This window comes from Triturus cristatus, chromosome 5_1 (genome assembly GCF_964204655.1).
Source record: "Triturus cristatus chromosome 5_1, aTriCri1.1, whole genome shotgun sequence".
NCBI classification, from domain to species: Eukaryota; Metazoa; Chordata; class Amphibia; order Caudata; family Salamandridae; genus Triturus; species Triturus cristatus.
In genome coordinates this window covers 261,607,937-261,621,811 of record NC_140587.1, presented here as the reverse complement: position 1 = coordinate 261,621,811, position 13,875 = coordinate 261,607,937, and the positions used below count along the sequence as shown (strand labels likewise).

Here is a 13,875-nt window from a genome sequence, read left to right as displayed (position 1 = left end):
AGGAGGCAGAGAGATCGTAATCACCCCACCTGCACCAACGTCGCCCAGCAGTGGGCCAGAGATTAGTCAGGGAGTGCCCCTAATACTGGGTTAAGACTTTGGTGTGCAACAGTCTGTTGCCGGCATGAGGATAATCCAGCACTCCGAGTGGCGCGTCACCACTACTGACACAAGAAAAGGGAGATAATTACCTCCCACAGCAACCCTAAATCACAGCCGGACTATACGGATCCCTCAAAGCACGCCTACTTCCACTACCATCCCTGAAATTGGCGGGCGCACCTGAGAAGACGCCCTATCCTACCTGACCGGACCGGTGAGAGATCGGTGGCGGGAGCAAATGTATAGCCCAGAGAACACAACGGAGTGAGCAGGAGGTCCCTGTGAGATTTCGTGGCCCTATCGCCACATTTCAGAGCAGGTGTAGAAGCGACTTGCATTGCGCGGCTACTGCAACACGATGCCACTGCAACACTATGCCATTGCAGCACGATGCCACTGCAACACGATGCCATTGCAGCACGATGTCACTGCAACACGATGCCATTGCAGCATGATGCCACTGCAACACAATGCCATTGCAGCACGATGCCACTGCAACACGATGTCATTGCAGCAAGATGCCACTGCAGCAAGATGCCACTGCAGCAAGAAGCGACCTGCATTACGTGGTCTGTCGACACATTTTAGAGAAGATAAGGAGTGGCGAGATATAGTACAGTGAAAGTCCTATTCCAGGAAAACGGACGACAACAAGTGAGCAGTGGAAATCAACAAAAGGGGACTAGAACAAGTACTCGCACGATCACCTGAGTGCACCTTCTAAGATACGACAGCCACTGGGGTGGGGTGACATCATCCTTCATAGTGACCGTCATCCACCTGTCGCCGGCTGCTTGAAGGAAAGGGCATCCCTGTTCTACTTACGCAAATGCCAAATCAGAAGAGCTGCGCCAAGTGTCCGACGAGTATCATGACTGCCAAGTTTCGCCAGTCATCCCTACTCACTGCTAGTTATCACCAGATGTGGTGCAAGTCGTCTCATGGCATCCACTCCATATCTGTCATGTGCATCACTACCATCCTTGGAGCTTCAAGTACAACAACTGGAGTCCCACACCACTTGCCAGAACACTCGACGATCCGAAAATGCAGTGACCATCTGTTTAACCGGCGCATGTTCTGATCCTGGTAGCGAGAGCATGTTTCTGACCAAGACACATCCACCCCTGAAGTTTGCACGAGTGACGAGGCAGTGGCTCCAGAGTCAGAGCCCATATGCAGTCCCAGGGCAACTCATCCAAGGGGCCTCCCAGAGCGTGAGAGATGGACTTTACTGTGCCCCACCAATGGATTCCAGGAAGTAGCCAGGCCATCTAACCGAGAATTTCAACAGGTCACAGAATGCCAAGTCTGTCGTCGAAGGGTCAAGCGACGCAATCGTCCGGTGTGGCAGTGGACTCATCTATACGCTCCTGATGCACCCATGTTGAACAATAAGACACTAATCGTCTCACAGCAAGAGTACGCTCGACCGATAAACATCACGTAGGTGGACCATCCCTCAACTGAAGCAAAGCTGAAAGGTCTGGATATCATCAGCACCGTGTTCGTCCCCAGATATGCCTGGTTAAAGTATGGACATGTGCCAAGACATCTGGGTGCTCCCAGCTGCACCTGTTCACCGCTGTCCTGCGAACTACATCTCTAAACTGTGAGGCTTTTTCCATTTATGTTCGTTGTTTTTTTTCCTTCCCGTAGGTTGGACTTTTGTTTGTTGTTTTTCGTTTTATTAAAATTTGGGAGGAATGTTGTGTCCTGCTGGACACAGTCTAGTGTTTCTGCCAGCAACTTCCCCGAGGGCTGGCCCACACACACACCTCCTCACCCATCCAACACGGACGTCACCAGTCAGGTGACCCCGCGAATAAAAGGGCCCGAGTGCACGTGCTCGTGGCTGGTACACAGTACCCTATACGCTGTGTCTGTGTCGTCCTTTCTCTGACATGTGGGCCTAAGGCCCAGAACGTAACACTGACATAGATGGTATAATTCCATTTAGCCGTTTTGGCTGTAGCAGTGCCTAATTTAATTTCCCTATGGAAAATTGCAGTATGACAACGTGTTTTGGACCCCCTTTTTCCTCGGCCCAGCTTGACTGAGCACTGCAAAATTTTCCAGGAAGGAACGAGCTGAGGAGCAACAATTTTTTTTCCTAAAGATTCAAGAAGATTAGTCAAACTTTGGCAAAGTTAGTAGCAAGCCAAAAAATGCGAATCCCGCGGAAACGTAGTCTGGTCATCCTAAATTTCCCTCAATAAAGCGACGCACACCTGACGCAAAGTTTTTGTAAATCTAGGCGCACGCCATAACTTTATCAGAAATCCGATCGCATGGGTGCGTATTTCCGACTAAAAACACGTTGTTATGTGGGTTTTAAAACATACTTACTAGATAAAAAAAAAAAATCCAGGGCTTAAGAGACCGCAATAAGTTTTTATTTCTGAACGGCTGAGTTTGGGTTTGATTGAGATTCATAAAGATAGGTAACTCGCATTTGGTTCCTTTTATGGTAGACTCACAGCGACATCCAGTGGCTACATTTAGAGTCAGTAGGTTACAAGGCAATGGGAACAACCTGATTTGTGCAGGCAATGATGACAGCATGCTCTGTTCAGATTGTTTTCTGCAAACCTATACTCATTTTACCAGCATTTTAGGGTGTCATTGATACAGATGTAGGCACGGCCACACACATTTTTTTTCTAAACCAATTCGAGGAAATCACTAGAAAATTCATCAAAGCCAGTTTTTGGCAGGCATGCCTTTTAAACTGCAGAGTGCCACAGAAAAAGACACATTTCTGCTTCCTCGTTGAATACAATGGGCGAATGTACAGATTTCTTCATGCTTTCCACCCTAACACGTTTTATTCCTTCTCTAAACTCTAGCAAAACTCATATGAATACGGTTCATTCCCTTCTTTGTGCTGAACCACCAAACGTCATTGCTAAGCGGAATGCAGTGTACATAACGTGCTGGTTGGTCCCCGTGTTCGAAAACATCTTATCACGACCACTGTGGGTCAATGCAAAAATACATGTGCACGCATACAATTCCATTTGCCCAGGTTCAGCAGCATTTCCGTGATTTCTGAGCACATGCAATTTGTTGTGATTAATGCAGATGTGCACATTACCGTTTTCATTACTTGCCGAGCATTTAATGACGTTGTACTTAACTGAGAATATAACAAAAACATGTTTTGCACTAATTTACAGCATTGTATTTTCAAAGAGGTACATTTACGAATGCTCCTATTCTGGATATGTTTTAATATGTAAAATACATATGTAATAGAGTATTGCACTCTAAGAATGACCCTGAGCAGTGTAATATTCATAAAGGCATTGCTTTCAATGAGTGCAAAAATATACCATCAGTAAACAGCAACTTCATCAAATGTTCCCTAACTGATGAAAAATACATTATGAACATCTGTGCTGATCACAACAGAGGGAATGTGCACACTGATGATCAGGCCTGGAAATCAATGAAACATGAATGCACGTGTGTTAAAGACGACATTTGAACCGGCCAATTTGCACAAACGTGCATAAATCACTAACTGCACATGGGTAAACGGACGTGCAATTGTGTGTGCAAACCAATATTTGAAGAAACGCACACTGATTGATAATTATGCGCATAAATCACAGAAACACTGCACATGTGCAAACACAGATGCAAACATATGCGCCAAGCAATTTTTTTGCACAAGCGCATGTTGCTCATGCTATGACCCCAGCTCACGTTATAAGACACATGATGAAAAAAGTAACTCCCATGGAGCGCTAGTCTTTCTTTTATCAATGCCCATGCTGGAATGTACCACTGTGAATTGAGTATCATTACTGGAATCATTCGTTTCCACCCCGCACTGTCACTCCCCTTCAATCGTGTGATGTATATGATGAGCGCCCAGGCAGAGGCATGCACCCAGCATGGTAAGAGCCGCTGGCCAATGAGGCTGCCCCTTACATCCAAGCCTTCCGGCAACCCCCTGCATGCTAGGATTCTTTGATAGCCATAACATACCTAGAAGCGCCATCCATCGGGTCTTTTCTTTATGATAAAGAAAAGCAAAGAGAAGAAGAAAACAAGACAAGGAAAGGACACGTTAAATGGTGCACGTCAGGGACAGGCAGACACTGTGTTTCATGCGCCGAGGTTCTCTCTCCAACAGATGTCGCCTGACCATGCGCGCCATGCTCGACGTCAGAGTTACAGCTCTGACGTCGCCTATTACAAGCTTAAAATAGATAAAAGCAATAGTCTAGCATTCCAATATTATATTCCATATGTCCAGTGTTACTGCAGAGGACCAAACGATATTATCCTAGCAGAAATACATATTAGAAAGTCTTTGAGGAATTAATTATCAAATCAAGTTAGGTGATCAGTGCTATATCATTATGCATAATGGTCATCAGTATTCTTTTTTTAACATTCACATGTATGCGAATAATCAAATGACCTTATTTTGAATGAATTAATATTTATGTATTTAAAATAGCACAACTAATGCAAACACAAGTTACATTTTTAACATGTTGAAGAACAATGCAATGGCATAGTAACTACTCTAATCAGAAAACAAGCCATTTTCATCGAATCCAAAGCATTTAATTTCTTCTATGATTGAAACTCAGTTACATGATGTTAGACTTGAGGGTCTCTAGTTGGCACAGGTATGCACTTGTGACAAATAGGGACCCTCGCCTCTAGTCAGGGTAAGGGGGTACACTCCTAAAATAACCCCTGCTCACCCCCTTGGTAGCTTGTCACGAGCAGACAGGCTTATCTCAGAGGCAGTGTGTAAAGCATTTGTGAACACATACGGCAATCAAGTGACAACACTACAGATGGACACCACGCAGGTTTTATATCAAACATACGTATTCTTTATATAGATTTATCACAAGACCTTCAAACGACAAAAACACACGAAACTTGTTCTTTAGATGGTAGAATTTAGCTTAGTTCTCTTTACTTCTTAAATGCAACACTTTCAGTCAATGTACCTTTTAGATGTGACACACAGGGCAACAAAAGTGTTACAATGATGTTGATGCGATGAAGATTTTGGTGCAAAGAAATAAAGACGTGAAGATCTTCCAGATGCGTTATGCTTCTCCGATGTTTGCGAGAAGACTCGACGCGTCAGCTGCAGCGGCGACACACTTTACGCGATGCAACAACAGCAGACTTGGCGGCGACACTCTTCTCCCACGTTTGCGAGACGCTTCCGCTCAATGCGACAGCTTGCAGTGGCGACACACTTTACGCGATGCGACGACAGCAGCTCCGACGGTGGCACGCTTCTCCGTGGATGCGAGGCGCTTTTCTTGATGCGGTGCAATGCGACAACTACGATGGCTGCGATGGCGACACGCTTCTTCCTCAATGCGAGACTCTTCTCGTGATGCGGTGCAATGCGCCAGCTACAATGGCTGCGATGGCGACACGCTTCTTCGATGTTGCGAGACACTTCCTGGATGATGTGAGATGCTTCCGCTCGATGCGACAGCTGCAGCGGCGACACACTTTACGCGATGCGACGACAACAGCTCCGACGGCGGCACGCTTCTCCTTCTTAAGTCGCGCTTCCAGCTCCTTGCGACACGCAGTCCCTCAGAAGGCCCAACAACAGCAGCAGGCACTTCCAAATAATTCTGGGGAGCTAGGGGGTGAAGTCTGTTGTTCCTGAGACTTCAGCAGGAGGCAAGCTCTTTTCCAAGCCCTTGGAGATCCTTCACAAGTTGAGCAAAAGTACACACAAAGTTCCTTTTTCCTCTCTTAGGCAGTAGGCAACCCCTGCAGGCCAATCCCCCAGTTTCAGGGATAGTCTTTCCTCAGTTTCTTCTTGGTTCCTCTCCTCAGCAGAGTTTCTTCTTGTTTCCCAAAGTGATCTAATTTCTTGGGATCAGGGTCCCAATATTTATACCCCAAAATCCTTTGTCCTCTGGGGGCAGAGGGGCCTTTGCCCAGTCCAAACCAGTTCTGGAGCACTCTCGTTACACGACTCCTTCTTTCCTTTCACAGTGCACGTCAGAAACATCAGACGCCCCACAGGAGGTGGAGCAAGCATTGTGGAGGGAAAGCACAGCCCTCGAGCACTTTATTGACATGATTCCTTCTCTCCTTTCACAGTGCAGGGCAGAGACATCAGACGCACCACAGGTGGTAGAACCAGCACTGTGGGGGGCAGGCACTGTCCTATTCAGGTCCCAGGTGCAACTCCTCCTTCCCATCTAGATGCAGATCTCTCTATTCACCACTGGGCGGACTCACCCTGTCTCCTGGAATTCCCCAGCCCTGTCACTCAAACTCCAGACAAGGAATACACAACCTAGCAGAGGCAGGTTTGACTGGTTAGACAAGAAAATACCTACTTTCTAAAAGTGGCATTTTCAAACACAGAATGTTAAAACCAACTTCACTAAAAGATGTATTTTATCATTCTGAGTCCAGGCATACTAAATTGGAATTTCTACCATGTTCCCTGAGTCAGTTAGGATTATAAGATGTAATAATCAAACTGCCCATTCTGGCCTATGGAGAACAGGTAGCCTTGCAATAGCGAACAACGAAAATGGCTGTAATTCACTATTAGAACATGCCACACATACCAGGGCATGTCCTACCTTATAATTACAATGCACCCTGCCCTTGAGCCTACCATAGGGGTGCCTGATATGAAGAAAAGGGAAGGTTTAGGGACTCTCAAGTGGGTGCACTTGCCCAGTCAGCATGACAGTACCAGACTGCACGCAGGCTCTGCAATGGCAGGCCTTAGACACACTTTTATAGGTTGCTTCCCTGGGTGGCACAACCAGTGCTGCAAGCCCACCAGCAGTATTTGGATTACCAGCCCTGGGCACTCCTGGTGCACTGTACTAGGGTCTGACAGGTAACCTAAACCAACCAATCATGGAATCACTAATTCATACATCAATTTACCATAGGGAGAGCATATGCACTTTAGCACTGATCAGCAGTGGTAAAGTGCCCAGAGTCATAAAACAGCCAACAACAGGTCAGAAAAAATATAGGAGGAAGGCAAAAAGTTCAGGGATGACCCTGTAAAAAAGGGCTAAGTCCAACACAACCCCCTTCCAGCCAAAACGCAGGGTAGACCAATCACTACCTTGATGGGCTTCCCTGCTTTGGGCGATAGAACCTGGACCTGGCCCAAAACTGCAGGGGCATATTCCAGTTCTACGCCAATCTGAACCTATTTCAATTCCTCTATCCATACTCTCAGGGCCCACCAAGCTAACCCATGTGGAACTCTTCTCCTCACCTTTGGCCACCACCTGGGCAGCTCCTAACCTTAACTTGCTCACAGGTGTGTCCCAACAGGCAGACAGCAGAATGCCACAGTGGCCACGGACAGTGGTCAGGGATGAGACCCAGGCCTTATGCCTCTCAGGGTTTTCATACTTCTGTGGCGTCAGAGAGTGGGGGACAGTAGCCCCAGGTGCTTGGCACCCTTTGTCCATTCTCCCTCCTGTCTGGTCAGGTATGACATCCTGGCACTGAGCCACCAGCCCCCGGCCTATACCAGGTGGCTGGGCAGGAGACTGGGGTGGGCTTCTCCACACCCGGTCCTCCTCCTCCCTGTTGGGGCTCTGTACCCTCCCACCTGGAGTGGTACCCCCTTCCAGAATTGCCAGGGCACCTATGGCAGGTGTCCTGCACAATTCGCCCACCAGTTCAGGGGTTCTATCCTGCAACTGGGTGTCCAGGTCAGGGGGGACACCCTGAACCTGGCCCTCCAACCCAGGGTCTAAACCCTCAGTCTGCACTGGGGTCAGAGGCGAGGACTCCCTCCCTCTGTACCCACTTCCAGAGTATGGCCCCGCCCCATCAGGAGCGGTACCCCCAGAAGACAAACCGGTCAGGACACTGTTTACAGTTGTCCCACCCTCCAGGTCACACAACACCTGAACCTGGCTCTCCAACCTAGGGTCTAAACCCTCAGGCTGCACCGGTGTCAGAGGCGAGGACTTCCTCCCTCTGCACCTCCTTCCAGAGTGCTGTACCCTCAACCCTGGAGTGGTACCCTTAGAAGCTACATCGGTCAGGACACTGATTACAGTTGCCCCTTCCTCCAGGTCAGTCAACACCTGAACCTGGCTTCCCAACCCAGGGACCAACCCCTGCGGTTGAACACTTGCCTGGCAAACCAGGACTTCCTGGGGAGTGCATATACCCTCCCCGAGGGTGACACATAACTCATGTGTCGTGTGACAGTCTGCCTGGCGCAGAACTCACGACCCCTGCCCATCTGACAGAGCACGAAGATTCCCCAGGACAGAAGTGGTGTCACCATGGTCATTCACTGGTGACGCAGCCCTTCTGGCTGGCCCCTGACCCACTGGTTCTTCCACTGGGGACTCTTTCCTCCTCTCACCCCTCAATCTGGACTTCTGCACCCTCCCAACTGGAGCGGTACTGCCAGACACCAGAACTGATGGAGGCCTGCTTACAGACACTCCCCGTTCACCAGACACTAGGGGATTCCGCACAACGGGCAGCCCCTCAGGACAGACTAGGCTCCCCACCTGGTGTTCCCTAAAAGAACCATCCAGGCTCTGAGACTGAAGTTGGGCACTACAGGAACATAACCCATTCTCACTCCTTCCCCTTAAAGACAGGACGTGAGGCCCTACACCCCTCTCACTACTACAGGACCTAGCTGGGCTACTCTGAGCCACTTCCACCACACTGGGCTTGAAGATACCTGATCCACTCATCTTGGGATCAATCCCCAATGCCTCTTCAGACCCTTTGGAATCCACCAAAAGGTCTGCCTCCAATGTGAGCTCCCTGGGGTCAGAGAACTCACTCTCCAACAGGTGTTGGTATAGCTCTGGAATACAGGGACTTACAATATGCTCTCCCACAATTGGATCACACAGCCTCCTAGCAGGGTTGACCAAACTATCCTTCAACTCTCCATCTAGTGCCTCGCACACGTACTCCACACCACTCTCCTGAGATTGGCAAGACAGTATCTGACTGTCTTTGTCACTCAACCCACACTCTTCTGGGTGGTCTTCACACTCACATACCAGGACTTCAACCTTGGGGGAACCCCTCTCCCTGCACCTCTCATCTAGAGTCAGTACAGGGTCCCTCCCACCACTAGGACTATGAACCCCTGTGCCAGTTCCCCACTCCATCCCAGGGACACTGCGCACTATCGAGCTACCTCATATCCGTGTACCTCCTGGTGTATGTTAACCCCCTCCTTCAAGTCAGGTGCCAAATCTCTAGGTGTGTGTACTACTCTCCCAGCACTAGATAACTCAATATTGCTGCCACCATCTGAGCTGGATTCCACCTCCATTACATCGCATACTACCTTTACAACGCATACCATTACAACGCAATCCAACACTTACCCTACTGTTGCACCCCCTGGAGTTAGAATAGTAATTTTTACCCCTATACTATGCGTTGTAATGGTATGCGTTGTAAAGGTAGTATGCGATGTAATGGAATGCGTTGTAAAGGTAGTTTTTAAACATGCGTTGTAGTGTCATGCTATGTAATGGAATGCGTTGTAGTGGATGTTGCGTTGTAAAAAATGTGTTGTAAGTGCATGCATTGTAAAAGTGTGCGTTGTAACGACATACATCCGAATTTTTATCAAGAGATATCTCTACCAATGGGCCCTTTTGACAAGAATTCCACCAGTCAAACTGTAAATCATACCCTAAGTGGTTCACCTACTGATAATTAAAGCAACCATTACAAAAATCGGGTAACCCAATGATGGTCCTGGACCTGGGTTCAATGTGGTACAAAAGACAATGGTCCTAGACCTTTTCTTTTAAAGGACATGAATCAAACCTACAATAGTTATTGAAAAACGCTTCTTGAGCATGTACACGGTTAGCTCACAGTAGTCAATACATCTATTGAACTAAAGTGCAACAACCAAAAATTGTCCAAGATGACAAGGGTTTATTCCTTCATAATTAAATCAACAGTATATTACGTACTGTAAGGGACAGAGAAGGGGAGGTGGGAAAAAAGGTTGCTCTAGTGGAACGTGCGGAAAAAGAGAGCACTCTAGTGTTTTAGGGATGAAAAAAGGATTTCAGACGGTATGATAGGAAAAATGATTACAATTGTTCATATGTTGGACTGATATACAATTCTCAGTCTTTAGTAGCCTGGCCACATTTAAACAATCAAAGTTCTTTTATATTCAATTTAGAGATACACATATATATCCTCATGTGGCACATTGGATAAGGGGCTTGTGATCCGGGCTAGATAAATATGGGCATTGATGTTTCGGCCTGACTTTGGGCTCAGAGGGCGATTTGGGGTCTCAGCCTGCGGGTCTTCCTCAGGACAGTGTGGGGCAACCTGAGTGGGGTGTGTTATCCGTGTTGCACACCCGCAAGGTCTTGCGGGGCGCGGGGGAACTCTCCTGTCTAGCTATAGGTAACCGTCCTCATCCGTGTGTGAAGGGTAATGCACTCGCTCGATTTCTAGGGCATTCAATGCTGGTGCTTCTGAGTATTACAATCGGCGTCTGCGGTCCGCACGAGTTGCAGGAAGCTCTAATTAAAGCAGAGCAGATTGTCTGGAATGGATTGTACGATGACTGAATCTGGAACGATCGCCTCTGGAAGCCACTTTGCCAGCCAGTGAAGGGAACACAAAGCTGGGATGTGCCCTCTAAAGAAACTGACAGGAGGAAAAAGCGAGATGGCAGAAAAAAACACTGGAAGTCACCAATACAACAACAGCAGGCTGAGAAAGAAGGGTAAACAACTGGAAACTTGCGATGCACTGTACAGTCTTTCCAGGGCCTTTACATAGGATGAATGACCTGGAAGCAATCAGGTGTCAGGAGAGAGTATCCCCTTCACCTTAACTTGGAAGAGTTCCATAGGAAAACACTAGATGGCAGCCATGATGGATTGATGATATAAGAAGCCCTGCCCCTTCATGGCTGTGTAGTACATGCCAGTCAGGAAGTATGGCAACTGTTCCCTGGAGGACCAACCACAGTATCCCCCCTAGTCAGGCAGCACCCTGGAGGAACCCCAACAGAGCCAGATTTCCAGGTAAGTGTGGGCACAACTGACCCCCATGCCCAAACCAAGCTGCGGGACACGTTTGGCAGGCGTGTCTCGCTACAACACCACAGCATGTCCTGTGCCATTTTCTGCAGTAACACCTGACAGTATACCCCCTCCCCACTCCCCACACACAAAGCACCAGGTTTTTCCAGGTGGTAACAAAAGAAAGAGCCTACGAATGAGCCGTGGGGCATTAACTGCAGAGATTGTTCCCCAAGACTAATCACTAATGGGGTAGTCCTGCCAACTGACCAAGAAGTGCAAATTCCCACGCATAATTCGAGAATGGCCCGAGATATCTGAGGTTTCAAACTCAGGAGCCCCATGAACAATAACAGGAGGCGGGAGTAATCTAACACGATGGAAATTATCTGGAAGAAAAGGTTTCAACTAGGAGACTTGGTGCAGGTGCCTTGATGGAGCCTTCAATTGTTTGTTCCGGTTTCAGGGAGCCGGGGCCAGCCACTGCATATTGTAATGGCTGCTGCAAGAACATTTTTTCAGTTTAGAGCAGCCAATCAGAGTGATTTTGGGTCTGTGGGCCTGAAATTCATGAGAAGAGAAACAGCTCCTCATCCAATCAGGTTTGTTTATTGTTTTAAATTTAGTCTGCAGATGGGCTAGCAAAACCTGGCTAGCAAACCATCCACTGATTAACTTTTCCCATATCTTCAATTTATTAACCATTAACGAGCCGAACCTGAAAACTTTTAGTATGCTAACACCTCGAAAACTACTTAATGGAATTTGACCAAATAAGCAATTACTTTTGTAAAGTTCTACTTTCATGATATGTTTGGCATAGTTACATTCAGCCATTTTTTTTAGTAGTTGAGAGGAAAGATTCCTATAAGAGTTAACATTGAAAATGTTGCATTTTGGGCCCTCTTCGATGTCTCCCTAATGCAAACTTATTAGGAGAACAAAAAACAGCTTTTCAGAGGAAACTCTGACCTCATCCAAACAGTGCATTGACTAGCACGAAAATGCAGTACATCCACATTATAATTAAAGCAATGTTTTTCTCTTATACCACAGAAAATTTGCATTAGTACATGCTCCAGCAACAATAAAAGAGGCACATGGAACATTTCTGCAGATTAGACGTCAACAACTGTGTATGCAATTAACATTGACATTTAAATACGAATAATTATAGACTGAATAAATAAACAAAATCTGAGATGTTTTCACATGCACATTCCAAACTACCCATCTCCTGCTCTGCCCATAAATTAGTACAAGAGGATAATGGGGGATTTGTGTAATGCAATTGGTGCTCATCTAAAGCACTCCAATATCTTCGGGCGAGTGGGTGATGTAAAAAAAACTACCAAAATTTAAAAAAAGACAAAGTACAATTTTGCTCGAAAGAAACCCATGAAGCAATTCCTTTTAGATAATATACGATAGTTCCAGGAACTTTTTGCATTATAAAAAATATACAACTCAGAAATTACCTACAAAATACATTGTGTAGGGAGAGACTTCCATCAAATATTGACCAGAGCAGAATTTCATGCAACAGTATTTTCAGTTACATTTTCTCAATGTAAGCAAATCATCAACATTACTTCTATCCGTGAACACTAAGTCACCGGAAACCTAGTGTAAAGAAGTCCTGAAATGTTGATAAAACTGTAACTAACATTTTTAGAACATTGAACCAGGACCCATCTCTTATATCAGGACATGGCACGTGCTTAAAGATTGTGTTGGGCATCTTTCATGCGGTGAGAACAGCCTTGACCTACTCAGAGATTTTGAAAGTAGGAAATTAATTTTGACCTTGATCTCATCCAATGTTTGACCTGGAAGCAATCAGGTGTCAGGAGAGAGTATCCGCTTCACCTTAACTTGGAAGAGTTCCATAGGAAAACACTAGATGGCAGCCATGATGGATTGATGATATAAGAAGATATAACTCATGACTTGTTGAAGCGAAGTGGCCTCATGGATGAGCTGAGTGAGGGGAACCCTCATCTTCAGCTGGCTGTGTAGACATATCAGGTAGCTTTGTATGTACCTTGCCCTACCTGGAGTTCTTCAGACCATATATCTGTGTCTGGCCAAAGGTACCGTGCGACTCATATTGAAGCACGCTGGGGCACACCAAATGCAGCCGCTAGTAAGGTCATTTTCAAAAATGTGCAGGTCGCCCTCGCAACTACATTAAAAAAAACAACTTCATGCACCCAGAATTCCCACATTCAGTCTTTTACGAAAGGGATGAAAACGTTCCTACTTGACACTGCAACCAACAATAGAGGGAACATTTTCTAGACATGGATTATAAAAGAATGAATTTACTTGGATGATCAAGAAGCACGGGTGTTTTTAGATGTATATGAGAAATAGGAAGTAGAAATCATCCTCTTATGATTGTTTCCTAGCATAGTAAAACATCTACCATGGATTTGGCAGAGATACTCACTGTGTATTTTTTTTGCAAGTCTTTCTGGGGCATATCAACAAGGGCTTTATCTCTGCTTTTTTGGCTTTAAAAGCCAAAAAAGCAGAGATAAAACTAGCACCCTATCAACAACAGGGTGCTAACATGCAAATTTGCATGTTAGCACCCTTTTACTCTACGCTTCCCCTTGCATCTCTAATGAGATGCAAAGGGGGCGTTCCAGAGTAAAATAATAGGAGAAATGTCGCTAAGCGACATTTCTCCTATTATCAAGAATATCGCTAACCCTGT

General features: G+C 46.4%; 1 protein-coding gene across 1 annotated transcript in view; it reads right to left on the bottom strand.

Annotated features, from left to right (window-relative positions):
- The window catches only part of KCNQ3 (potassium voltage-gated channel subfamily Q member 3), a 732,470-nt gene that overhangs the window by 122,887 nt on the left and 595,708 nt on the right, over positions 1 to 13,875 (bottom strand). The window contains exon 9 of the mRNA XM_085604907.1: positions 4,099 to 4,125. Within this exon, the coding sequence (XP_085461033.1) occupies positions 4,099 to 4,125 (27 nt within the window). The remainder of the gene's footprint in view (positions 1 to 4,098; positions 4,126 to 13,875) is intronic.